Source organism: Sphaerodactylus townsendi, linkage group LG11, assembly GCF_021028975.2.
Source record: "Sphaerodactylus townsendi isolate TG3544 linkage group LG11, MPM_Stown_v2.3, whole genome shotgun sequence".
In the NCBI taxonomy this organism is placed as follows: Eukaryota; Metazoa; Chordata; class Lepidosauria; order Squamata; family Sphaerodactylidae; genus Sphaerodactylus; species Sphaerodactylus townsendi.
The window spans coordinates 32,393,805-32,421,784 of NC_059435.1; the positions used below are offsets into that span (position 1 = coordinate 32,393,805).

General features: G+C 41.1%; 1 protein-coding gene across 5 annotated transcripts in view; it reads right to left on the minus strand.

The window, feature by feature from the left end:
* Positions 1-16,455: 16,455 nt before the first annotated feature.
* Positions 16,456-27,980, minus strand: part of RBMS3 (RNA binding motif single stranded interacting protein 3) — an 882,486-nt gene continuing 870,961 nt past the window's right edge. For 3 of the 5 annotated variants that reach the window (XM_048510687.1, XM_048510685.1, XM_048510688.1), the window contains 3 exons: positions 24,990-25,070; positions 22,920-23,047; positions 16,456-18,892 (listed from right to left, as the gene is read on the minus strand). In XM_048510687.1, coding sequence (XP_048366644.1) covers positions 18,886-18,892; positions 22,920-23,047; positions 24,990-25,070 — 216 coding nt within the window. In that variant the 3' untranslated portion in view covers positions 16,456-18,885. Of the gene's footprint in view, positions 18,893-22,885; positions 23,048-24,989; positions 25,071-27,980 lie in introns of all 5 variants that reach the window. The other 2 variants (XM_048510686.1, XM_048510689.1) reach the window with 1 other exon arrangement.

The window sequence follows — 27,980 nt, forward strand, 5'->3', positions numbered from 1 at the left end:
GCCTTGGTTGAGGCTAGATAGATATTTCTTTGGCCAGGAACCACCAGTAAATTTTCATTCATTGAGTGAAGCAGTTTTCAAGGTACATAGTGGGAGAGATGGCTCCATAGGTACACTGGTCCCAGACTGCTTAGGGCCTTAAAGATAAGTATCAGAGCATTCAACTTAATCCAGTACTCCATCTGGAGCCAGTACAGCTAGAAGAACACCAGTGTAATGTGTACTTCCCATGGGGTCCTGGTTCTGTACCAGCTGGAGTTTCGGAAGCAAGCCCTGCATACATCATCAAGGTTTCAGTAGCCCTGCATACATCAAGTTACAATAATCAACTCTATTGCATGGATCACCATGGCTAGGTTGGTCTGAGACAGGCAAAAGGCCAGTTGTTTCGCTTGGCAAAGATGGTAAAACACTACTCAAGCTATTTGTGTCACTTGAGCCTCCACTGACAAGAAGGCATCAAGGAGCACACTCAGGCTCTTGACTGTTGGTGCAGGAATCAGCTGCACCTTGTGAAGGGCCCGCAATGAGCCTCAGGACCACCATATTAGTTGGATTTAATGTCAGTTGGCTCTCTTTCAAACTTATTTCATTCCATTCCATTATTTTATTTAATATCCTGCCCTCCTCAGCCCTCGCCAGGCTCAGGGCAGCTAACATACATGTTAAATATTCACATAAAATACTTGGTATAACCAATAATTGAAACATATCATGAAGAAAACCCTGTTGGCAGTTTAAATCTAAATCATTTGCCCATGTAGATCCCAACTACCCAATTTCATCGCTCTTACTTGGGTATAGGAGAAGTGCAGATGTTGGGGCCAAAATTTTTCATGTAGTTTTATCTTGACTTCAGCTGTATGCCTGACAGAATACTTCCGTCTTGCAAGCTCTGTGGAATTTTGCAATATACTGCAAAGCTGTAATATCCATTCCATCGCGCAGGAACCAGGGCTGTAAAAGTCCTGGCTATAGTGGAAGTTAGCCATATATCTTTGAGGCCGGGAATCACCAGAAAATTGCTCTCAGAGGACTGAAGTGTTTTTTTTTAATCCCATAGCGAGGGATGTCAAAGACTGAATTACCCTAAATAATTGTGCTGGACAAGAGCTGGAAGATGCATCGGAGACCACATATACTTGAATATTTTAATACAGGGGTCTGCAACCTGTGGCTCTCCGGATGTTAATGGACTACAGTTCCCTTCAGCCCCTGGCAGCATGACCAATTGGCCATGCTGGCAGGGGGTGATGGGATTTGTAGTCCATGAACAACTGGAGAACCGCAGGTTGCAGACCCCTGTTTTAATACATTGAATTCATTGTATAATGTCCAACTGGTGCCCTTTTATTGTTTTCAGCAGGGGTCCCCAAACTTTTGAACCCTAAGGACTCTTCTGGAATTCTGAAAAAGGGTGGTGTGTACAACCACAAAATGACTACCTTAGGGGGCAGTGCCAACCATAAAATAAGTGACACAGCAGGCAGAACCAACTGTAAAATACCAGGGAATGGGATTACACATACATCTAATGGTTGTGGAAAGTGCTGTCATGTTGCAGCTGACTTTGTGTGACATCATAGGGTGTTCAAGGCATGAGACATTCATAGGTGGTTTGCCATTGGCTGCCTCTGTACAGCAGTCCTGGATTTCCTTGATGAACTCCCATCCAAATACTAACCAGAGCCAATCCTGCTTCTGGGACCTTATGAGATCAGGCTAGTTTAGGCCATCCAGATTATGGCATTAATCTAATAGTAGCTCTAACATTTCAGGCAACAGCTCTGATTAATAGGGTGACTTCTTGCATATGCACAGCTTACCTTCAGTCACACAGTGAAGATCCTTGTGCTGTGGTGGCAGCTGCTGCCAAAGCAACTTTTTAAACGTTTGCACCGTCAATCAGATCTCCAGTGGGCAATCGGAAATATTAGTGGGCAGAAGCCCCATATAACCCTGCCCCCTTTAAAACCATTAATAGGGGTCGGCAGGTGCCGACAGGTGTCATGGAGCTCAAAGGTGCTACACTGGGTCCTCCTGCTCTATCGGCGGAACCTCTTTCTGCCACATGCCATTTGTTCCTCGTCCCCTGCACACACTCACTTGACAAGGTCCAAGTCACCACTGGCACTTGGCAGAACATATGAAATGGACAGGTTTGATGTATGGAGGTGAGCTACTACCAGGCACGTTCCAGGACAAAAAAAAGTACTTTCTGGATAAACGGTCCGATTTGTATTAAAGCACAAAAGGGAAAAAGTTCTTATAAAGCTCTAAGATGTGATGGTGACATCTGTTAGAGCAATTTATAGCTTGAAGCACAAGGTGGGCAGACTTCAAAAGGTTTGGCAGGAAGCCCACTATGCAGCAGTATATCCAGTGCTTGTGGAATAATTGATGCTGCTGGTGCTGCTGTCAAAGAGAAGTACAGCCCACAATTGTTAGTGGAGACTGAGCAGTGAATCCTACTGGAATGGATGAGAATCCATCTATTTACCTCATTCTGTGTGTGTTGAATGTGGTAAAAGTCAGAACTGTGATCTTCTTGGGCAGGAAAGAAGTACTTTGAGCTGGTGAGCTTGGTTCAAATCTCACCTCAGGGGAATGAGGGCTTCAGCAAGCTGTTTATGTTCTGAGCGTCCCCCACCCACATTCAAATAATGTTTACAAATTGCTTTGCCACAGAAGAAATTTGGACTTGGCACTTGAGATTTCTGAAAAGTTACTGCAAAACACCCGGAGGACATTTCCATTGTCACGTTCACAAAATTAACTTAGGCGTCTTTCTGATTACAATCTCTACCTTTTTGGGTGGAAAATTATTCCCGAACTTGGATTTTCATATTTGCATATGAAAAACCAACTTTAGGAATACATTCTCATCAAAAAGGCACAGAGCTGGTATTAAAATACATTTAGGTATTTTAATTTACATGGTTTGATAGGGTGATTTTTAATGTCACTGGAAGTTTAATATGATTTTCACATTTGTATATGAAAATCATATTGGATTTCTGGTGACATTTAAAATGTTAGCTTACCAAACAATGTACATTTGTGCTTGTGCATTCATGAGCTGCATGCTGCAGTGATTTTTTTTCTTTTTGCATTCGTGATGGGGTTTATTGTTATTTCTAATTCAAAGCTTTAGGCTTTGCTTTTGTAGGAAGTACAGAAAAATTAACGCTAACAACCTTTGTTTCTAAAAACACAGTCAGATATGCTATAAAATTATTGAAGGATAACCAAACCTTCACAATGAAGAAATTCACAGCCAAAACTCACTCATGTGATATTGAAACATACCATGTTAGATAGTGTCATCATTCACATTGCAGAATCTCACTGAATCCTTGATTCTGCTTTTGTGGAGATTCCTTTATTGTGAAAATACATATTCAGAGCCCTATCCAGAGGAGTGGGGGTGGAATCCACCCATGGGAGTTTCCCCTTGCCCATGGAAGCCTCCCCACGCTACTGAGAAGCCCCTATGGGAGCAGTGGGGCTGCCTGGCCTGTTGGATGTCGTTGCCTGTTCCTGAGCTTGGTGGATACTAAAGATATTTTAATTAATGTTGTATGCCACCCTGAGCTTGATTGAGGAAGGGTGGCCTACGAAACAAACAAAGAAACAAATAATAATCTTATCCATATCTGAACAGCATCTACTGCAAACCAGATTATCCTAACCTGTTGCCATATGTGCCCAGGAAATCCAGTGTACATAAAGTCTTTGTTCAAAAACTCACCAACAGAAGAAGAAGAACAGGAGGAGGAGGAGGAGTTTGGATTTATATCCCACCTTTCTCTCCTATAAGCAGACTCAAGATGGCTTACAAATTCCTGTCCCTTCCTCTCTCCACAACAGGTAGGTGAGGTAGGTGGGGCTGAGAGAGTTCTGAAGAACTGACTAGCCCAAGGTCACCCAGCAGGAATGTAGGAGTGCGGAAGCACATCTGGTTCATCAGATAAGCCTGTGCCATTTAGGTGGCGGACTGGGGAATCAAACCCGGTTCTCCAGATTAGAATCCACCTGCTCTTAGCCATGCTGGTTCTCAAGTATATAGTCATGTGTGAAGCCTGGGAAGTTTTCATACTATTCACTGACAAGCAAGGACAGAGCTTTAGCACTGACATTTGATAATCAGTAATCTCAGAGTCAATTTCCATTCAGATGGATAACTCCCAAATAAATCCAAAAATATACATTCAATAGATCATCACTAGTCCTTTATCTCTAATGTCTCCAAGAGAATAAGCACACACTCTCTACAACAGTAAACAAAAGTAAAGTCAGCTACCTAATGGATATGTACACTGCATAAGCACATACCTGGACAATTCTGAGATGAGGAAAACAAACCCCACTGAAAGGAAAAGGTGGTAGCTTCTTGGAAGGCCTAGAGAATTAACAGTTAAGACAAAAGGTCAGACTACTATGAGAGATTGTTGTGAAGAAGTGTGTGCACTGCTGAAAACTCCCAAACTGAAAAGTGAAGTATATGTTCAGCTCTGCTCTCATCATGAACTGAAACAGCATATTTATTTCCACTCTAAGAGTTATTGAGAATGAAGCCTACAAGCAAATTACCTAATAACTATGAAGAATGTGAATTCTGATAAAAACATTGAGTGCCTAAGAATGACAATGTTGTAATCCAGACTAAATCTTCCACTTGCATGCACCACTTAAACAAATTTCCTGCCTCTCTTTTCCCACTGAAGCCTGGTGGTTTCTCCCAAATGCTGCTTTAAGGAGATGGGGAGTTCACAGGAACAGACTAAGCAGCAAATAAAAGTGTACAGCAGGAAGAAGGAATTGGTGGAAATTATTTCTGTGGGTGAAAATTTTAGTCTGGATCAAACCCAGTGTAGGAACACTGAGGATCTTATAACACAACACACCTGACGTGGGTCAGGGTTCCTTGACCCAACTCCCAGTTAGAAGTTCCAGAGGGGACTCACCTTCAAAGTGACTGGGGATGATTTTGTTGAGAGAAATGGCTCAAGAAGCAGCTGCAGCCTTTCCTTCTGCACCATTTTTGGCAGCAAAAACGACCATGGGTAGGAAGAACCTGCTTGACTCACTAATGGGACTATGTGTGATTGAGAACACGTGGTCCCTGGCAGCAGGGCAAATAGTGTCCTCCTTGCAGTGTGCTGCTGTTCTCAGAAAAAATGCCCCCCCATGGCTTTTAAGGTGAGTCCAGTCTTGAATATTTGACTGTCATTTGGATTATGTTGGAATCCCAACCCAACTCACACTAAGTGTCTCATGTAAAGATAGCTATAGTCAGCTTTCTTTCACTTGGCTGACTTGCCAAAAGTCTAGCAAAGGGCCTTATAATTAGAGATGGGATGCAGCCTACTTGCATCTATTTGGTAGAACTGGTTATTAAAATTTTCTCAGTTTGGAAAACCCGTTGTTAATTATTAACTCCACTAGGGACAAGGGGGTAATCTCTGTCCCTGGGTACAACAAATCTCATCAAGTGGGGGATGCAAAATCACCGCCAGGGCCCCCTGAGCCCCCTGCCCCTCATGGCACCCCACCCCTACCCCCCACCCCATGGCGCCCACCCCCACCCCACCCACTTACCTTCATTTCAGAGCGATAGGAATTGGCAGACAATCCCTAATTTGTCTCTTTTCTGCAGCCAATAGCTTTTGCCCTTAACAAAAGTTTAGAGATTAAGAATCTGAAGTTTACAAATTAATCTCATAGATGCTAGAATGCATTCAGCCATGAACAATTGAAACTGCAACGTTTTAATTAGTAGTTTTTTATATTATGCTATTAAATGGAGTTGAATAACCCATTTAGTTAAAACAATTATGCAGGTACATGTATGTGATTTTACAATATTGTGTCTCTTAAAGTCATATATTGTTCCAACTTCCAGGTGGTGGCTGGAGATCTCCTGCAATTGCAACTGATTTCCAAGCACAGAGATCAGTTCACCAGGAGAAAATGGCAACTTTATATGGTAGATTCTGCATGGTATAGGTGTGGGGAAAGGTAGTATAGATCCCTCAAGAGAAAGTGACAGTTAGTCTATTTTCAGGTAATTTACAAAATATTTCAGCTGATCTGGTGCAAAAAAATAGCTGGGGGTGATTTGTGACAGATTTACATGTTTAATACCCACTTGGAGCTGTTTCTCTGACTAACAACCTACCTCATAGGGTTGGTGTGATGACAAAATTAGGAGAGAGAGTTGGTGGGGAGAAGCCCATGTAGTGGAAATTATCTACTAAAGTGGAAATTAACTTGTATTGTCGAAGGCTTTCATGACCAGATTCAACTGGTTGTGGTGGGTTTTCCGGGCTGTGTGGCTGCGGTCTGGTGGATCTTGTTCCTAATGTTTCGCCTGCATCTGTGGCTGGCATCTTCAGAGGTGTATCACAGAGGGAAGTCTGTTACACACTGTGTCCAGTAAGAAGGGAATATTTTATTTTAAAAATTTGTTTATACCCCACTAAAAGCCCAAATGGGGACTGATATCACACAGTGATTAAGGAAAAGCCAGGTGTCTAACAATCCTATTGATCTTCCAGTGGAAAATCCTTTCATTTGAATGAGGGTCGCCAATAACAAGCCGTGTCTTACCATGGCCCCACCCACTTTCTGAAAAATTTGACAGGATCCAAGGGAAGTGCCATAGGGCACATGGGGACCATATTGGGAATCATGATTTAAATAATATCAATCAACACTAGTTACTGGTGCATTCAACACAGACAAAATACAACGTTTCGAGACAGGAAATAAAATGCTTCCTCTGAGTAGTTCCACAACATTTTTAGCCCAAAACATTTTATTTGCAGCCTGAAAACATTTTAAAGGCATGCTAGATTTTTGAAATGCTTTTTGTGAAAATGTTTTCTTCTGCTGTGTGATCTCTTTAAGATATTTTCCATACCTCTCGGCAACACGCGGACTTCCTTGTCACCATTTTCTGAGCTTGCTCCATTGACTCTCCTATTTATTTTCAGGATTTCTTTTAAAGATTATTTTTGGGCATGATGTCTTCATAGCAACAGAGACACAACCAGAGGTGGGATTCAGCAGATTCTAGAGGGTTCTGTAGAACCCTTTACTACTCTGTCCTTAGTTCGGGGAACCCTTTATTAATCCCACCATTTGCACTCATTTTTTGTTAAACCTTATATCTAGGGTTGGTCAATACCAGCCAGATTCGTTCCAATTCGGATTCGGCCCAAATTCAGATCAATGGGTTTGGATTGGCCGAATTCCGAACCTTGCAGATTCGGACTGGGCCGAATCTGTGGGAAAATCCGGGAATTTTGGGTGTATTTTTATTTTTGGGGTGTTTTTCCACGTTCCGGCCTGCAGGGGGCGCATTTTTTGACATATTGGCACCAAAATTTCAGGGTATCATCAGGTGACTGTCCTATCCCCCATTGTTTCCAATGGGAACTAAGGAGATTGTGGCTACCCCTTTGAAGGTCCATAACTTTGGCCCCCCTGATCCAAACTTGGGGGGTAGCATAAGGACAGTCTCCTGATGATACCCTGAAATGTTGGTGCCAATATGTCAAAAAATGCGCCCCCCTGAAGGCACCCCCTGAAATTTGTCCAAGATTCTTTGTTCTACATTTACACAATCCATTTGCTGTCAATGGGGAATTTCTGGGGGTGCCTGCAGGGGGTGCATTCTTAAGGCTAGCAGCACCAAACCTTCAGGGTATCACCTGGAGACACTCCTGATGAAACCCCCCGAGTTTGGTGAAGTTTGGATCAGGGGGACCAAAGTTATGGACCCTCAAAGGGGGTGCCCCATCCCCCATTGTTTCCAATGGGAGCTAATAGGAGATGTGACGACACCTTTGAGGGTCCATAACTTTGGCCCCCCTGATCCAAACTTCACCAAACCTGGGTAGTATCATCAGGAGAGTCTCCAGATGATACCCTGAAAGTTTGGTGCTGCTAGCTTTAAAAATTCTAGTTTGTGTTTTTCACCGCTCACTCACTCCAGAAGGCTTCATGTGGAGGAGGGGTGAAAAATACAAACTAGAATGTTTAAAGCTAGCAGCACCAAACCTTCAGGGTATCATTTGGAGATTGTCCTGATGATGCCCCCCAAGTTTGATGAAGTTTGGATCATGGGGGCCAAAGTTATGGACTCCCAAAGCGGTAGCCACTATTTTCTATTAGCTCCCATTGGAAACAATGGGGGGATGGGGCACCCGCTTTGGGAGTCCATAACTTTGGCCCCCATGAACCAAACTTCACCAAACGTGGGGGGGCATCATCAGGACAGTCTCCAGATGATACCCTGAAGGTTTGGTGCTGCTAGCCTTAAGAATGTGCCCCCTGCAGGCACCCCCAGAAATTCCCCATTGACAGCAAATGGATTGTGTAAATGTAGAACAAAGAATCTTGGACAAATTTCAGGGGGTGCCTTCAGGGGGGCGCATTTTTTGACATATTGGCACCAACATTTCAGGGTATCATCAGGAGACTGTCCTTATGCTACCCCCCAAGTTTGGTGCAGTTTGGTTCAGGGGAGCCAAAGTTATGGACTTTCAAAGGTGTAGCCCCCATCCCCTACCCCTGCCCTATCAGCTCCCATTGGAAACAATGGGGAATAGGGGCACCCCTTTTGAGGGTCCATACCTGAACCAAACTGCACAAAGCTTGGTGGGTATCATCAGGACAGTCCCCTGATGATACCCTGATAATATGGTGCCCATACATCTAAAAATGTGTCCCATGCAGGCACCCCCAGAAATTTGTCCAAGATTCTTTGTACTGCAGTGACTTAGCTGTATTGCTGTCAATAGGGAATTTCTGGTAGAGGGCTGTGGGGTGCACATTTCTGAAGGTATGGCCACAAAACTTTCAGGGTATCTTCAGGAGAGTCTCTGGATGACACCATCCAGGTTTGGGGAACTTTGCTTCAGGGGGTTCAATTCTATGGGACCCAAAAAGGGTAGGGCTCATCTCCCACTGCCCCCTGAAGCAAAGTTCCCCAAACCTGGATGGTGTCATCCAGAGACTCTCCTGAAGATACCCTGAAAGTTTTGTGGGTTTACCATGAGAAATGTGCACTCCACAGCCCTCTATCAGAAATTCCCCATTGACAGCAATGCAGCTAAATCACTGCAGAACAAAGTATCTTGGACAAATTTCTGGGGGTGCCTGCAGGGGGCGCATTTGTAGATGTATCGGTACCATAATTTCAGGGTATCATCAGGAGATTCGGCCCCTGCTCGTCCGAATCTGTCCGAATCAGTGCAGATTCGGTCAAAATCCAGATTCGGACTGTCCGAATCTCCAACCCTACCTATGTTTTATATAAACTATCTTTTGGTATATCACTTTTAAAATACTTTAAACGGTCATTATTTGAATCTAGAGGCGGGGCGAAGGGGAACAGCACCTGAGGCGCACGTCCCCTGTGTCCTTGCCACAGCCCCACCCAGAAATGCCCTGCCCCAAAATTCCCTCCCACTCCCCCGTCGTGCCCCACCCAGCCCCATTGGCGTTACACCACTATTTGAATCCCACCACCTTCGGAACCTGTTATGAAAATTTTTGAATCCCACCACTGTTTATAATCAATGTAGTTACATGACCAACACAGTCTAAATTCAGTCTAAATCAGAATTATGGTACAGCACAGTCAAATTTTGATCTGTGATTGATCAGCATACCTATCAACACTTTTTTGTCAAAAGATTTATGCAATCTGAAGAGAAACCAGAGATTGGACCCGCCTTTGTGAAGAAGTGGGAAATCTGTTTGAATTTAGGGTTGAACATTTGTTAGAGTGAAAACTTAAAGTTTCGACATTGTTTTGCTTTTAAATTGTACATCAATAAAAGTTGAAATAAAAAACTGAAAAAAAAGCTTTTAGCCCTATTTAAAATTATCTCCAGAAAATCATTGTCTCTAGGTAGGCTGGGATCCAGTAAACAAGTACTTCTCATACAATTCTACCTTCAGACACTTAGGTTCAGTTTAAACATTAAGATCATCATTTTTGCCCAGGAGTTTGATTGATTGATACCATATACCCTCAGACCATTGGCTTTACTGAAACTTGCCCAGCACTGCACTTGCGGGGAGAAGGGGGGGGGTTGGTACCAAGTAATTGGTTTTAGATATGTTTTAAGCCATTTTTATCGGGTATAAGGTATTTTTATTGTTATTGGATTATTTTAGACTGTGTAGTCCACCCTGGAATGTATTTGAAGGGCAGGATAGAAATTCATTAAATAAACAAATAAATACATAAATAAATTTGGAACCATGTTTTATAGAATGAACTTTGATTAGTGTGATTGACTCAATGTAGGCTTCTCCACTGAATATGGCTAGTGAGGGCCAGCCAAAACAGAATATGAAATCAGGATCTGGCTGTTTTGGGTTTTTTAAACTGCAGTTAGTCTTAACTTCCATTTCACGTGATACAGAAATGCAGACGTCATAGCTTAGTCCTGGGTTTTTTTGTTATTATACAAATGAACACAGAAACACAATGCTTTCTTTAATTTTTTTTATTGAAAGCTTCATCAAAGAAAAGAGAAGTTTAAACCTAACATCCACTGATCTACAGAAAGCCCCAGGAATGGGGAAAATGGCAGCTATTAGGATTGTGGTACAAATGAAAAAAATGTAGAAAAAAAATCTTCAGCAATACAGAACTTTTTCATGACATATTGAAACATTAGCACATAGATGCCCTTACAAGTCAGAATCACTCTCTTTAATTCCTTTCAGAGGCTTTGTGGGCTACAGTTCAGGAACAGGGAGGCGGGGGGATTTGCAGAAGGATCTTTCCCATTTACGTAATTAACGTTGAAATCTTAACTTCTTGATTTGATTTTAACCCAATGGAAGCCTTCTCATTCATGCAAAAAGAAGTTAAAATTGCTTTGTCAGATCTTGGAGCATCCTGATCTTTTTAAAACATAAACTTTCCCCCCTCTTTAAAAGCATATAAATGAATGTATTGGCTTTTCGATCACTTAGTGGGTGGAGCTGCTCTAGGAATGACCCAATAGTCCAAATTGTTTAGTCAAAATTATATCTAAGCACTTCAGTGAGCAGAATTGTATTCAACTTTCACAGGGCCACTTCACATAATCCTTATAGGATAAGACCCATCCTGTGTCTTGTCCAAACAGTTAACTACATCTGTATATCTAATTCCCACCTGTGCCCCCTGTAGCTGCTCTGGAGACCATCAAGAGAAGGACTGTGGGTGATGGGAGAGGCTTTAGCAGGTGAGCCCGGAGCTGTTGCCATGGGATAAAGGAAGGTGGTGGGGCCTGGACACATGATGGGGGAGGGAGATGGGATCCCCCCCTTGAGTTTCACAGGGTCCCACTTGTAGTTTATCTAAAGTTCAATTCTCTGATGACCATGGGCTGACTGTGAGTCAAAAGTGAGTCACATAAGCACCACACTGATGGCCTTAATTTTCACCAGTAATGACTTTCTATTTGTGGCAAGTTTGATTTTAATTACTATTTATTAAATTTCTTTCCCACCTTTCCCAGCCATGGTCAGGCTCAAGGCAGCAGGAGGCACTCAGAATGAACTTTGCTTCAAAGCAACCAATTGAGACTGCAAAGTCTGGAAGAAGAACAATTTTCTTGCCTCCATTTTGTTTAAAAACTGAAATCCGGGCCAAGACGGCAGGAGCATCATTTTGCAATTTTCCTTTCAGTCACATAAATGACTAAGGTCAGAACTTGGAAGGACATGGATGAAGAACGAAACTGCTTCTTTCCCCTATTGGCAAAGATGCAGCACAGATACATTCAACTTACATCTGGCAACGCATTCAAGGCTTGTTGAATGGGCACTTCTTCATCCTTTAATACCCAATGACGAAAACCCTTCAGGAGTTTCTGGAAAGGCTTTTCTTGTTGCAAAAGGCAATATCTTACATCATAATTTTTAAAAATTCGGGATCAGTCCCTAGTCATAAGTCTGAACACAGTACGTCTTTCACACCTCCTTACAAGGGTGAAAGAACCTTAAATATAATAGCTGTCAAAATTTAGACCCATTTATGTAAACACAACAAATGTAATTCCCAAGGAAGCAAACCCAACATTCATTTTACAGCCTTTGTCACACATTTTCATTTTAAAAACAACAAAGAACATATCAGTAAAAGTGAAAATACTGTTTATTTTCTATAGTCTGAGGTATGATGAGGAGTCTTGATGTTAGAATCCACTTTAGGTGATAGGTCAACAGAAGAGGGAGAAATAGTTTTTTTCCAAAAGAGGAATAAACTTTCATTCTGATATTTGATGATTCCTGAAATCCACTAAACAATGAATAAGGAGACTTGCTGAATTACTGACCCTCCTTCCGGCCAAGGATGCACATGGATTTTAACATGCATGATTATGTGTATGCTTTATTTAAAACAAAATAATTCACCTGACACTGTAGAGAAACGAGAGAGCATAAAAAAAGAGAGAGGTTCTCTGAAGCATGCAGCGTGCTTTCCTTCACAATCCCATCACACTGCCAGCATATCCTTAGTCTAGGCAGAGGACTTGTAAAATCCTTTCCACCTCGGTACATCAGAACCAATTTCATGTTAAATAAAGCTTTGAAAAGAAATGTTGACCATGTATGATTCAAACACAACTATCTTCCAATTCCATATTTGATCTCATCACCACATGGATTGATTCATTATTTTAAGCCCATTATCACCCCTTTCACAGGACTCTTGCTCCATGGGTAATAGTCTAAGAATCTGTTCCTAAACCTGTTTCACTCATGTCAGCCTCAGCATTAAAATGAATAGAGTGATAAAACCACCTTCAGGCTTAAAAATTATGAATCAAGGCAACTTTCTACATATTTCACATCATTTCTTCAATATCATCATAGACAACATAATTTAGCTCAAAATACTGTTACATATTAAAAATAAACTTTATTACACTGCAGGCATTCTCAAATCTGCTGAGTGTGGTTGCCATACATACATAAATAATACCTTTCCTTCTTATTTTTAATAATGTAAAAATGCATTTTAATGCTTAAGTTCATTGCAGAATCCCTTACCTGTCTGATCACCAGTTTTCTTACTACTCAGATGTGAACACAACTATAGCAGAACAAAATACAACATGATGGAAGCATCCAAGACATCCAAATTCTGCTTCACAATGGAATGTTGAACTATCTTAACAAGACACTTTCAGCTTCTTGGCAAACCAGAGCCATGCATTTAGGGATCCACCACTACGAACATCTCTAGGGATCATTTAAGGTAGCATCCAAAATTCTTGGGGAGGGGGTATCATGGAAAGCATCAAAAGAAAATTAGAATAGCTTCTTCTGGCATCCTTCAAGCTAACATCCCACTTCACAACCAGTCACAATCAAATGCTTTGATTAAAGTAAATAGGGAGTAAGTAACTCAGCTCAAATCAAAATAGTACATATTTTAGCTGAACTGAGCTATGGATCAGTAGAAAGGGTCACAGTCCTAAAATTTGGTTTTAAATAATAGTAATAAAAACACAAACTGACATGGACTGATGTGGTGTAGAGTAGGATTGGGAAGACCAATATTCAAAGCCCTACTCATCTATGAAGCTTGCGGGATGATTTTGGGCCAACCATACTCTTATGTACCTCATGGGGTTGTTCTGAATATAAAATACAGGACAGGAGAACAACATATGGTGTTCTGAGATCCTTGGAGAAAGGGCAAGATAAAACTGTAATATAATGCCTTGATGCACAGCTTCAAATCAGTTAATATGTTATCACAGTTGTGTACTATCATCTGAAAATCACTTCCCAATAGCTCAGCTCCATGTTAGCTTAGTATTAGCAGATGGATATTGGGACAACAAGGAAAAAGAGTTTGGATTTATACACCCCCTTTCTCTCCTGTAAGGGGGTTCAAAGGGGCTTACAAACTCCTTTCCCTCCCTCTCCCCACAACAGACACCTTGTGAGGCAGGTGGGGCTGACAGAGTTCTGAAGAACTGTAACTAGTCTAAGGCCATCCAGCAGGAATGTGTAGGAGAGGGGAAATAAATCTAGTTCATCAGATAAGACTCCACAGCTCATGTGGAGGAGTGGGAAATCCAACCCAATTCTGCAGATTAGAGTCCACTGGCTCTTAACCACTACACCATGCCAGATAAACATAATCATGTGGTCTTTGTGTCAACAACCCCCTTTTTCATGCAGCAGATGCTAGTCTTTTAAATGGTAATAGAAAGAATGATGATCTAAAGAAAGCTATGCCTGCAGAAGCTTCCTGTGCACTGTTTATGATTCCTATACAGCTAATTTAGGATGTAGAATTATCAAAACAGAGAAGAACAGATATCTGCGGCCTTTCCATGAGTCGAGGTAAATGCCAATTGGTGCCTGTGTTTAAGTATGGACAAAGTAAAGTATGTTACACATAGGCCCAATTGGACCCAATTTCCCTGCCAATTGTATCAATAAAGTATGAATACGGAAATTTCATTGTGTATCTAATTTCATCTGTGTACTTACATTTTAACTCTTGTTCTTAAAATCAAAGAATCTCTGTATAAATGTTTTCAATATTCTTTTAGGGAAGTAATGTGGCCAAAAATGTGTAAGGAAGTGCTTGAGGAAATAATTTCTGCCCAAATTATGTTTCCTTGGGAGATTTCTTTCTGCCTAGAAAATATCAGTGGGTTAAAATAGGAGAGGGTGCAACTAATATTCACTAAGGACCTACACTTAGCTAACAAACCATCATCTTTTGAGCAACACCATATTGATGTTCTGAAGCATTAACTGAAATTAGGGCCACAATTCCCTAAGCAATTCTTGTACATAGCAAGGAATTCATCTTTTCTTCCCTAACGTGGCTGCATTTCAAACTGGAAAAAAAATGCTTCCTATGCAGCATGAAGAATAGCTGTTGGTAGGAAAGAGTAGATAAAAGCCTTACCATGTGTACACAATGTTTGAAGAAGTCTTCCTTCACCAGCTTCACTCAGCTGGCAGGGCTTTAGACCTTACCCATGTTTCTCAGTATGATGACCTTACAGGACTCAAATGGAAATACTCAAGATCTATTTAGTTGTCTCTAGAAATGATGAATATTTTAATTGTTTAGAAAATGAAGTGAGTGGTTCTTTCACTGAAGGAAAGCTCTTTAGGCTGGAAGAAGGTTTCAAACTGTGCTTAGTGAGCTGGTCGGAGGCAGGGCCCTGAAAAATTCCACAGATTATGAGAAATATTTTTTTTGCAGCTGCTCAGATCGTGCTTGATGCCATAATATTAAATCATACTTTGTGAGTCTCCAAACAAATGGGAATATTCAAATGCCCAAAGCTAATAAAACAATTCAGATTAGATTCGGGATCAAGGTTCACCGTTGGTTTTCTCAGGGTCTACGTCTGATTCATGGCCCCATACTCCAGCACAGCCCTATGCAGTCATGTAATTGTCTTCTAGCTCTTAACCAATTCAACAGGCCTAGCAAAATGAGGTAATATATTGAATTAGCGAGTCTTTCTTTCTTTTCCTTTTATAAAAATGCTTGGATGGTAGATGCCAAACACAATCCTAAAATGATAGGACCCCGAAAGTAACAGGTATAATCTATTTTTTCCTTAGTAAAGAATCATTCTGCCATGATGGTTTGATCTTTCTTGCGACCCCCCATCCCCAAAATCCACAGACAAGAAAAAAAAGTTTGAGACTGTTTAAATAAAGCAGCAGACTTCTGAATAGAAACAAACAGGTACCCCCAGCAAAGCCATCTGCCACACGGTAGCTACCTTGCAGCCTCACTGTCAACCACAATGAGACTTATCGTTGAACCAAACCAGAATTTATACAGAAACAATAATTAAAAAACCCACCTCATGTACATCAGGAATTGTGCCACAGAAGGATAATCTCTATTTATACACACAGAAAAGGACAGAGCATAGAGAAGACAAAAATAAGGCTGGCTGGATTTTTTTTTTGTCCACATCCCTTCCAGCAGGAAGGTTCACAATTTCCCAAAGGGGGAAAAAGAGAAACGCAAAAGAAAATCAAGTGATGCTCACAGAACATAAACAGCAATGGCCAAGCGCATGAAGGAAAGGCAGAAGCTAGAGGTCTTTGCAGAACTTTCCCCTCCCCAAGTGCCATGCCCTTTTAGTTAGAATTGTCCATATGCAGTTAACTAAAAGTACATGTTCTTTAGAATCTCACATGATCAGGTCCTCTTTCTGTGTCAGTTGACCAGTTGACATCCTAAGGTGTTTTTTTTAGCAGCCATTTGTTTGGGTAACCCACCCCACCCCCACCCAAAAGAAGATACTACAGTAAAAATAAGGAATTAGTATTCTTAAAAAAATACTTGATTCTCTAAAAAATCATTTTAAAGTAACCACAGATGCCGTTGCACAATCTACTGATAGTGCTCCCAAACACCTCTTGTTTCATTTTATGGAGCTTGTATGGAAGTCATGCTCAGTGGATTATATCCTTAATATTATATATCTGTTTGCTCCAGTTTTTTTTCTCAATAGGGTTACCCTGTTCTGAATACACCACAGTAGTTGTGGTGAAACTTGTCTCTTTTCTCCCAAAGGACAACTATTTTCATCATTTGGTTTATGTGTTTTCTTTAAGTGCTTCCTTTGCTAGATTTTTCTGCCTGCCATAGATACTTATTCATCAATAGATGTTCTGGTTGGGGGTGGGAAGACAGAAAAAGGATCTGGACAAGCTCCTGACATGTTCATGTTCAGCCCACCCACCCAGCCCCATTTATATACTGATTGCACACAACAGATTCCTAAAGGATTGTACCCCTTGTAAACTAGGGAGAATCAGTGGCGGGGAAGGAAGGTGGGGACTGATGGTTATGCATATTTTTTTCACAAAATTATGTGGGGGGCTGGCAAAATTTTGATGGGCCTTTCCCACTGTTAGCCATTCCCCCCAAATTGTCTCTGAATGATACCCCACCCTTTTGGGAAAAGATTACTTTTTTAGATCATTCATATATAGATTCCATATATTCTTCTTTTTTTCTTTTAAAAATAGGTTTAAATCAATTCAATTTACTTGCTATTGTCTTTTGCCTAATCAAACTAATTAGTGATTGTCAGCAAACAAATTAAGACAACAGAAAGCCAGTTAGTATAAAGTGACTGTTAACTTCATGCTTGCATGAGAGAATTTACGTGAGCAATTTTTTCTTTTAACTTTCTTCTTGCACGGGAGAGCTAAATGAAACACTGATCGTCTCACTGCCTTCAATGGCATCTTCTAAGTGACTTAAATGCACTGCCAAAATGCAAAAGGAAGATGGCTGAAAGATGACAGAGGGAGAATGGAGGAAATGAAACCCATGGGATGCAATGAAGGAGGAAAACTGCAGTTTTAGTACCAAAGGAACCAGACAATATAGCAGAAAAGCTCAGCAAAGTTAAAACACACCTGTAGAAACATCAGCAACTCAGTCCTTTCTTATGCTGTGAAATCCTGCTAAGTGCTGCTAAGTACCAACTACTCAGACCTGTCCATTAGAAGCCTAAGTATGTAGGATGTAAAATACCAGTGGAAGATAGTTTAAACAAACACAAAGTTAAGAACTGGTCCGGCCATGTAGGTCAAATAAAGATTTCTTTTTTTAAAAAAAGGAAAGAAATAAGAAAAAAACCTCTATCTTCTGGACTGTGGTAGGTTGTCATTTCATCTTTGGTATAAAATAGGCCATCCATTGGCTGCATTTGATCACAACTAGGAAAGACTACAGAAATTGTCAACAATTTCTTCTAGCTATTGCTTTTTTTTGCACTTTTTTGACCATAAGCTCCTATCTACGCACATTTCACCCCCCCCCAATGCTCTTAAGCTAGGTGTTTGCAATGTGACAAGCAAAGCAGACTAAAAACTTTTTAAAGCTCATAAAAAAGACTGCAGATAAAAAGCACTAATGCTTTTGCCGGCGATCACGCTTTGTAAATTAAAAACAAAAAAACCTCCATCCTGCAAGGAAAAATACCTGCATTCTTGGAAATGCAAGCTGATTCCCCCATCTCAGTTCAATAACTTTATTGAAAAACACTTTAGCCTTCTAGACTCTTCTCTGTCAACACTTAAGAAAGTTCATAAAAGTCTCAGCATTTTATTTGATTCTTGAAGTTGCCACAGTTCTTTTTTCAACAGTGTTTTCTTCAAAAGAAGAAAAACAACTGTTTTCTGCTAAATGGTACAGTTTTTATATATATATTTTGTTCACCCTAAAAATCCAGTCTATGAAATCTCGGCACCAGTTGACCCCGGCGTGCGCTTAAATTCATTCTCCTTTCTTCTACCAAGACGTTGACAGCTTTGCCTCAAGAGCTTTTGACGTCCTTAAAATTAAGGCAATTAAGATTCAAGATAAACCTTACCTAAACTTTTCTTTTTTAAAAAAAAAACTTCCAAAAATAAAAGACACATTGGATTTCAACAGGGGGAGGGGGAAGAGTAGCTGATTTCTTGAGGAAGACCATTAATTTTCGTTTCAGCTTGCTCCCTCTTGACATTGTCGGCTTCTCTGTTGTTGTTTCGAGAAAAAAAAATCTATCTACACTTCCAAGTAAATTCTGAATTTCAAATGTTCATCCAGATGAAATATCAAACCCAGTGTTTGGCCATGGGTTTTTTTTCTTTAATAAAAAAATAGCAAAAATAAAACTATCAGACTACATGACTGAACAATTTGCACAGCACATAGAAACACTTTAGTTTTTTTGTTGTTGTCGGGTAAGGTAGAAAATGAAAAAAAATTCTATTGATGCCTGTGCAAACTGGAAGCCAACTTCTTGTTCAGTGAAGTTTCTCCATTCAAGGCAAACTTTTCAGACCGACATACTTCAGTCCTGTTTATTGTCTGTGAACAAAAATAAAATTATCTTTAAGTCAAAACAGTTTAGAGACAGCATCTTACTTAATTCGCTTTCCAATGATTCTCAGTTTTACTGTGGTCCTAAGCCCTAAGCTAAAAACAGGCAGAAATTGAGAACTTTTCATTTTTTTAGACATGCACGCTCCTGAGTAAAGGAAGTTTGTATCATTTAATGCTATGGTTAATGGGCAAGACTAATGAGACTGTGGTCAGACAACAAACAGAAGCTTTAACTCTGTGCAGACCTATCTGTAAATGTAGTTTGCATACTAAAAGCATTAGTCAGAGACGTAGCTGGGCCAGAGTGTGCCCGGTCCGCACTCTGTGTTTTCCGCCCCCCCGCGGCTCCCTCCCCCCTTACCTTAGTGCAGGCTGGAGAAGCGGCCTGTTCCCTTCAGGCTGAAAATGGCCTGGTAGGAACTACACCCTTCATGAGACCCTGGGCTTACAAGGTCTCCTGGGAAGTGTAGTTCCCACTAGTCTGTTTTCAGCCTGAACAGGCTGCTTCTCCTGCCTGCACTGTTTCACAAAGGTAAGTGTTTGTGTGAGGGCACCGCAGGGGGTGGCGGGGTGCGATTTTCCACTCCCTAGCGTGTGCCCAGTGCAACACGCCCCCTAGCTCTAAGTGGATATATCTTGCTGAAGAACTAACAGCTGCTCCGGAGTATAAAGATAGGCAGAGTCCCTGGGGAAGTATTATTCCTATTTTTATGTCTCAGTTTCACAACTACCTGTAGGGAAATGTATTTATTTTCCAGTGGAAAGAAGAAAACATCTGCTCCAACTTGACCTTCACGAGGACAAGAAGACCAAAGTCTGTATACATTGATGGGACTTCTCTAAGAACAGGCTCTGTGAAGATTTGAGACCTAATCCCACCATTAGTATTTCTTAATGGTTCCTTGGTGCAGGGTAGAGCTAATGAACATTCCTTAGGGTCAACCTTGATAGCAGGGAGATGGATCTTATTCATATCTTTAAAAATATCAGGCATCTGAAACCCCAGTTCAGGTTGGGACCTGGTGCAGAAAAAAGGGTTTCATCTTTGCACATTCATATAAATACTAGCAATAAAGCCCATCGTACAAAATACAACAGACTCTAGAAAACTGCGGGTTATCTCCAATATGCCTTGTATGCACTCGTGTCAGCGTGGCCTGCCTCCTCCACTTGTGCAACTTTTTAAAAAGTGAGTTGCCTTTTATAGAGGGAGATAATATAGTTTAAAAATAGTTCTCCTCCTGTGTTCTTATAAGTACTGGAAGATTAACAGGCAACCTTTTTTCTTGTTTTTTTCTCCCAAAAAGCTGGGAGGATGATTTGAAAAGGAAAACCAAGCAAGGGAGAAAGAGGTGAAACCTTGCCCCCTTTCCCTTACTGTACTTAAGAGAAAGTTTCTCTTCCCTCACATACTCAGACACAGAACCAGAGCCCTAAAAGTGGGGTGAAGAAATAAGAAGATTTTGCTGTGGGCCACATTACCAGGGGAACCCATATGATCTATTTATGCCATTTAAAAATAAATTAGAATGTCTTTTTTAATGGTTTACAACAGAGGCGTATGGCCTATAATGACATGGGGTCGGGCATCCCTCCACATGATGAAACGGTGTGTGTCCCAGCCACACGTCACCGAACCCTGCCCCCCTGCAGGGAGGCGGAGCTCAGTGGCAGGCGGCCATGGTATCCGGCCTGGGCCGCCTGCCACTGCCGAGCCCCACCCCCAGGCTTCACGCAGGTCGGCTTTTGCCCTACGAAGGCCCTGTGGATGGCAGGAACTGGCCTGCAGAAAGGTGGGGGGATAGGGTGCAGGGGCATTCAGAGGAGCTGTTGCCCCCAGGCACCATTTCCTTTTGATACGCTCCTGGTCTACATGTACAGGATGTGACCAACGAGGAGACAGGGTAAATGTTCAAGGATAATACTGGGTCCAGTAAACCAGAGACTCACTAAAATTTTTATTAATGCCTCAAACTGTGTCAAACTAGAACCCATCTGGGCTAATTAACCCAGAATGAAGAGGTAGGGTTATGAGCCAAACTGTCACTAAAAGTAGAAGAAATCTTGATTGAACACAGTAGTAATTCACAAATGATGGCTTGGATCCAGCGGAGTATTTTCACAGGAGGAGAAATTTCTGTTCACAAAGCATGACTTTCTGGCTTCCCCGGAAATTATGGGGAGCATTTTTGGCTGCAAAAGAAGAGGAAGGCAAGACATTTTTCTCTATGGATGGAAATCCTGCTTATTGAAGTGTTCTGTTGGGTCCCACTTATGCCCTGGGACAAACTAGTGTGCTTTGAAACAACTTAAAGTGGGCCATAAGATAAACATTAAGTACACCAGTAACTAAATAGGGATGTTATTGAATTTCTGATCAATGCAGATTCTACACAGGAATCTATTTTGATTTTACTTCTGCAAAATAAAGGAAACTTTCTTTCATGACATTTTCATGTTGAATTTTCCCCATAAAATATATACACCTTCAGTACCTGTTGGTTGTCAATATAGATACATTATTTTTGATGTATATATAAATTGAGAATGCCTGTACTTGGAACATGCAACCAAACTGATTGGACAGAAACCACTCTCAATGACAGCAAATGGAAACAAAAAGGAATGAAAAAGAACATATTGTTCCATTCAACTAAAATATTTGGTGAGCCCAAAGCAGCAAAGATCATTCAGTCACCAGATCATTCTCTGAGTCAATGAAAACTACCCATTGTACCAATGCACGAGTCACTATTCTGGCTTAATCACCTTCCTGTCAGGAGATAGGCCCAGATGAGTAATTCATGCAGAAAGACAAAAAATGTACTCTTTGACTCCAAGAATAAACATTTTCAGCTACAGCAATGAGAGATAATTTCAATCCAGAAAAAAAAAATCAGGAAACCTCTGAGAAATTTGGGGGAGAAAGTTGGCCTCTGTTCTGGAAGGTATAGGTTTGTTACTAACAAATATTCATTGTTTTCTTTTAGCAAGTTCTAATCAGCTGTAAAATGGAAATATAATTTACTGACGTCATATTGTTATCAGGATGGCAATCTTAAGGCATGATCCTAAGCACTGCCCACAGAGTGGAGTATTCTATAGAGTAGGACCTCCCTACCTCCACATCTCCACTGAACCTCTTGAAATTCTGATGACAGGGATCAAGGAACCCCAAGAGTAAAATGTAAGTCTGAAGCGGATTCTGCATGGGCCAAAATCACCAGTGTTGGCCTGGTAAAAATACCGTTTAGAGGAGGAACTTTCCACGGCTGCTGCCTCCGAATCAAGGCAGCATCGCTCTCCCGCCCCCACAGCATTTTACTGTCATTTAGCGAGGTTTTTTTGGAAAGCAACCACGTCTACTTGCTGCTGAGTGAACAGTACTGGGTGGAAGGTGCCGTTTTCTGGTGCACCGCTTTTTAAAAACTTATCTCCTTCTCCCTGCATAGCTCCATCGGGATGAGGGAACATGCCCCCTGCCCCATTGCCAGGGCCACGGGGGCATGTTCCCTCATCCTGACAGAGCTACACAGGGAGGTGGAGGTAAGTTACAAAAAACTGGCACACCTGCATGCAGAGGTGCCGCCGCGGGCCACGGCAGCATAGGGGCCCGGCACACAATTGTGCAAATGGCCCCAGGCCAGTGCCAGTGTTATGTATACCAGCACCCCGCCGCTCCTGGGGCCCATGCAGAATTCGCCTGAGACATGGAAGAGAATTCCCAGAAATTACCCTCACTCACTTCACCAAGGGAATGTCATTCCATTAGCATAACTGCTGCTATGCCAGTGCAACAGCACTCTGGAATCCAGTTCACAGAATGTGAGCTTTTGGAAAGTCAATCATTGATCTATACCAATAAGACTGATTATTGATTTTCACCCAGATTATTCCTTAAAGTACACTGGTGCAAATTCTAACTACTGCCTCTGAATTGAATAGGATTACTAGAGTATATTCAAGAGAAACTCGTACCTGTTCTACAGGTCAATGAACATCATCAGCTTACTTTGACTGTTGATAGGAATATGCAGATGCGTGTTCACTGGATGTTTCCACCGCCATTTGTTGCTGTTGACCACTGGCTTCCTGTGATGAAGGTGCTACTGTCTGTGGAGAGGTATCGGCAACAACACCCTGAAGAAGGAAAAAAGAAAGAAAGCAGGAGGACAAAAGGGCCTTACTACTTTTAATAATGTCACTGAAGACGAGAGTCAGCACAATCTTGCCAACCTCATTATTTCTGAGCAGCTGTACTGTTGCTTTATTGCTGGGGATATCAAAAGCCACATGCTGCTATGACATAAATGCTACATGTTTAAAAAAAGAGGCATGCCATAATTAGTTCTACACAGAAAGACCTTTTTCCTTACAACATAGTATTGGAATCCACATACTGTCCACTATCATACTTTATCACACGCAGGTGACTGACCTGATTTGGATCTCACTGAGAATGACGGGATGTTTGACATGATGTTGCAGCTTCCCTCTTCACTGGAGTGAGATCAGAATCAAGCCCCACCAAACAGGCACATTGGGATTGTGACACACAAAAGGAAGGGTCTGTATCATGCTTTGAACAAGAATATAAGGGCCTTTGAAAAAAATATTTCCAAGGGATGAAAGGCCAAGGGCTGATGGAGAAAATATCACAGCAACATGTAGTGATTTGCTGTGGATTTTTTTTTTAAAAGAGAAACTATATGCATAACACAATTGAATTTGAAGAAAAAGATATTTTTGGCACCTGAATTATTTTGACAACCAAATTCATTCTTCCAAATAATAGTTCTTGAAAGCTTTGTTACTCTAACTTTATTCATACCCCAGTAATGGCTCAACAGCTTAAAATAACTTTGCAGTAAAGTATTACCCTTGAAAACTCAAATTTGTTCTTGTTGCAGTCTTATAAAACTAGCCGACAGAGCATTCCGAATTTATTTATTTATTTTTGCCGGTGAGGTAGCCAATTACCTTTTAAGAGGCATTTAGAATCCCAACTCAGAAAGCTTTTTTGAAAAAAAGAAGAAATTTGTAGCATGGTGTTCTTTTACAAAGATCAATGCAGAGTGTTCAAAAGGAGGTGTTATGATAACATTGACAGCAAAACATGATAGAGAGAGAGAGGGTGGAAAAAACATTGTGCTGTAAATATTTCAAAAGATGGATGAAAACAGGAGTGATATATCTGAACACATGGGGGTGATCATTGAAGTATATCAATATTTGCAGGCAAAACAGTGTAAAACAGAAGAGTCAATGCATGGAGCCCCAATGTAGATATAGCGGACGTGTGGCTACACAGCTGCTGAGGGAGAATAAAAAGCATCTTCAGCTACCCAAGGAGTAGTAACTGCATCTACACTACAAGGAGACACAGATCAAGACACAATCACTGAGTCCATGCTGTCCATCATTTATAATTGGGTAAAAAGTGGACTATAATGAATCTGACAGGAAATACATTAATTTAAGAATGAAAGCCACCTTTCTTCCCCTCCCCCAATCACCCCCTTTCCCTTTTCTGATATTAGTCCAGAAGGCCTTATGAAGATGAACAGCAGAGGTGGTCAGACTGCAGCTTCCTGGTAGCTTGTGCTCTGTGGTGCCAACAACATACTTACTCATTAGATTGACATCAGCAGGACTCATCCCCAAGGAGGGAGGGAGCAAATCCTTCACCGAGGATGAAAAAGCACTCAGTCAGTGCAGCATCCTCCAGGTCTGTATATACAAGAGGAAGGTTTCCTTTGCTCAGTCATAATTTTCGGTGGCTGGCGGCTTTCAGCAATCACTACCGGCATAATGTTAAAGGAAGCACCCAACCCTTTGGGTGGTCTTCTCTTCTGGAACCTCTTTGCATTTGCAGTGCGATGGTCGGCTTTTGTCCCTTTGTCACTTCCCCTCCACCTCCCCCCCACTCCTGCTGCTTAATGGAATATTCCATTTCCTCTTTGATTAAAGAAAAAGAAAGAATTCAGAACCAAGTTCACTTGCCGCATTGTATCTAGAGAGGGGTAAAACAAGTAGGCAAGCCCACCTAAGGAAATACAAGTTCAGACATGGCTAGACTTACTTCAAGAGGGACAGCTGTTGGAGGCACAGGAGTGTATTGGGGAATGTAGGTCCCTTGCATAGGTGCAGCAGCCGTCATATACTGGAATAAAGGAAAAGCAAATTTAATTTCGGAGGGTCCAAGCGATGGGAAACCTTGCTATTCACATTGACTCCAATGGTCACCATGCTGTACCATATTAATCAAGTAAACAATATTATATTTTAGGATCCCAGCTTAGGTAAAGAATATCAGTATATGCCACTGGAAGTCATAACTACCTAATGATGTCTTATTACTGAGTAGGTTTATTTTCTTAGACTACCAACTACATTTGCTTTATAAGTAAATTCTATCCAGCCTAGTAGATCGGGGTAGCCATTTTATACAACTGAGCTGCCATATGATAAATTGTTATCTGACAAACATGGTTGTATGAAACTGTTTAATGTAATAAAGAATGGGTAGTTTCCAGTTCCAGTTTCACTCCTTTAAGTCTCATTTATTTTAACTGGAAAGCAAAGCATATACAGAAATCCCGCCAACTGTAAATTTTAGGCAACTAAAAATGCTCAATGTTGGCTCACTCTCACCTAAAGATAACAGGATATACTGCTGAGGTAGTAACGGTCATTTTAAGTGGGGTAAAAGATGCCTTCAACAGAGATGGTTTAGAAATACATGTTCATAGCACTATGAGACACAGCACACATTTCCTCTTTCATTATATACAGGAACCTAAAGGATATTTCATGATTTCAAGTTCAGAGGGATTAACACGTTTGGGAGTAATAAAACCGAAACCAGTGTGATTCCTCATCTAAAAGTAATATCCTACTGCCTTATTCCCCAACAATGAGGATTTACGTTCAAGTCAGTCACACTGATTCCAATGCAACTTACATTTTGGTACGCACATTACAGATCTCAGCCTCAGTCCATGCTACCTTACTATTTAAATTAGAGCAATTAAGTCTCAAGAGACCTGAAGAGAAAGAATAGCAGGAAAAGCCAAGGAGATAAAGGGAACAGATGTCTCAGAGTTTCCCTTTTTAAAGCTGGGACTTATAACTTGATTCTCTTCTATGCATGAATTATTTTTAATTTCCACCAAATCTTCCTTGCTATCAACAGCAGAAATCCTACTGAAAAGCTCTTGCCCTCAAGTGCTATAGAAATATCCTTAATTACAAGTGTTTTTCTGACACTCTTACAGTATCATTCCCTCCCTGCCTTGCTTACACAGAAACTTGGCTGAAGGCATCAAATTGCTCAGATCCTTCAATGTCCTATCAGTATGAAGCTGTCACATCCAGACATTCCTTTGTTTTGCCACTATCCAGCGCTAGCTCTATTCACTGACAAAAATACTCAGTGTTGCTGGCATGACACCTCAAACACCTGTTATCTTCAAAGATGCACTGAAGATCGGTACGTTCGCAGAATGCACTTGATGAATTTTAAAATCATTAAAATACAGGCCAGATTTTCCAGCTGGACGTATTTGGTTTGATTATTTGTGGAAGAGCACGCCTTTACATTTCTCTTTTGCTAATACGGCAAATAAACCTGTTTTGATTGTATACAGTTGCTAAGAGAAAACATTGTGACACAGAAACACATGGGAAACAATATGTATATTTTGAGCAGAAAGTCTGAAAGTAAATACACCAAGGACTACATGAATGAAAATTTTCCTCTGCAGAGCAAAGACACATATCTTTGCTATTTTACTATATTTATTACTTTAATTGAAAATGTTGGAGATAAATGTGAATGAATAAGCATCAGGTACACTGAAATGTTATTAATCAAAAGTCAACCAAACAATATCCACTTGCAAATGTACTAAATATTCTTAATTTGAATAGGCATTTTTGGGGAAAACATTTGGGAGTGACAGTTATTTTGGCACCTTGTAGTCTGGTTTCATTTTCCTGCCTACTGGAAGTGAAAGTGAGGTGAAATGCATGCCTGTCAGAGATACTATTTGAGGATGGACTGTAGCTCAGCAGCAGAGCATCCGCTTTGCATGCAGAATGTCTCATGTTCAAGTCTCAGCATTTCCCATTAAAACAGGCATTTGGGAAGTGATGTGAAAACATCCACAAGGAGTAGCTGACAGTCAGGTAGACAATGCCCTTGTGGATGGAATTATGGTCTGACTCAGTACAAGGCAGAATGTTGAAAAAGAATCATCCCAGTTATCATCTCTGTACCCAACGTTTCTACTTTTTTCCAGCCGCTGCATTCCCAGGCTTTGGAAGGGCTGCATAAGTATTAGACCTATGTTTGCATTTGAAAGAAAGGCCAAAGGCTTTGCGGGTACCCACTGGGAAGCAGGCAGGAGAGAGATGGGTGTTAGATGCTGAGGATACAGTTTTATCCATCCTAGGATGCATAGCATGATTCAAAACTGAGACAGACAGGTACAGAGATTAAGACTTCTTGTGGTCCAATTGCCCTGCAGGGGACAAAGGTAGCTTTGACAGCACACGCTAAACAGGAAGGCTGGTCTGTAGAAAGCAGGGAAGCAGAAACAGAGGCCCCCTCCTTCTAGTAATAGACAGCATGCCTACCCTCAATACTCTGGCAAAAACAGAGGTACATAATAGTGAAGGGCAAACACATGCACACACTTGGGAGGTGGGAGAAGGAGAAAGGCTGATGATGATGGAACTGCTGGTGCAGGATTGTGCAACTTTTGGATGTCTTCATTTGATTCATTTGATTTAAAAGCAGCTATTGAGGAATCTGATATGCACAAGTTCTGCTTCTTTACATGCAAAGTGGAAGACAAATATCATTTTAAAGAGATGTGGAACATGCACACAACCCTTTGTCTCTCCCACTTTATGTTGCTGCAGTAGACGAGGGGAATATTATTAGCCATAAATTTATTTATACCCACCTACTTGTGATGCATGAATGGGGGAGAGGTGACTTTTTAAATAAGTGTAACCATTGCATGAGAACTAAAACGGAATATATTTACTGTCCTTCTGGAGAAAA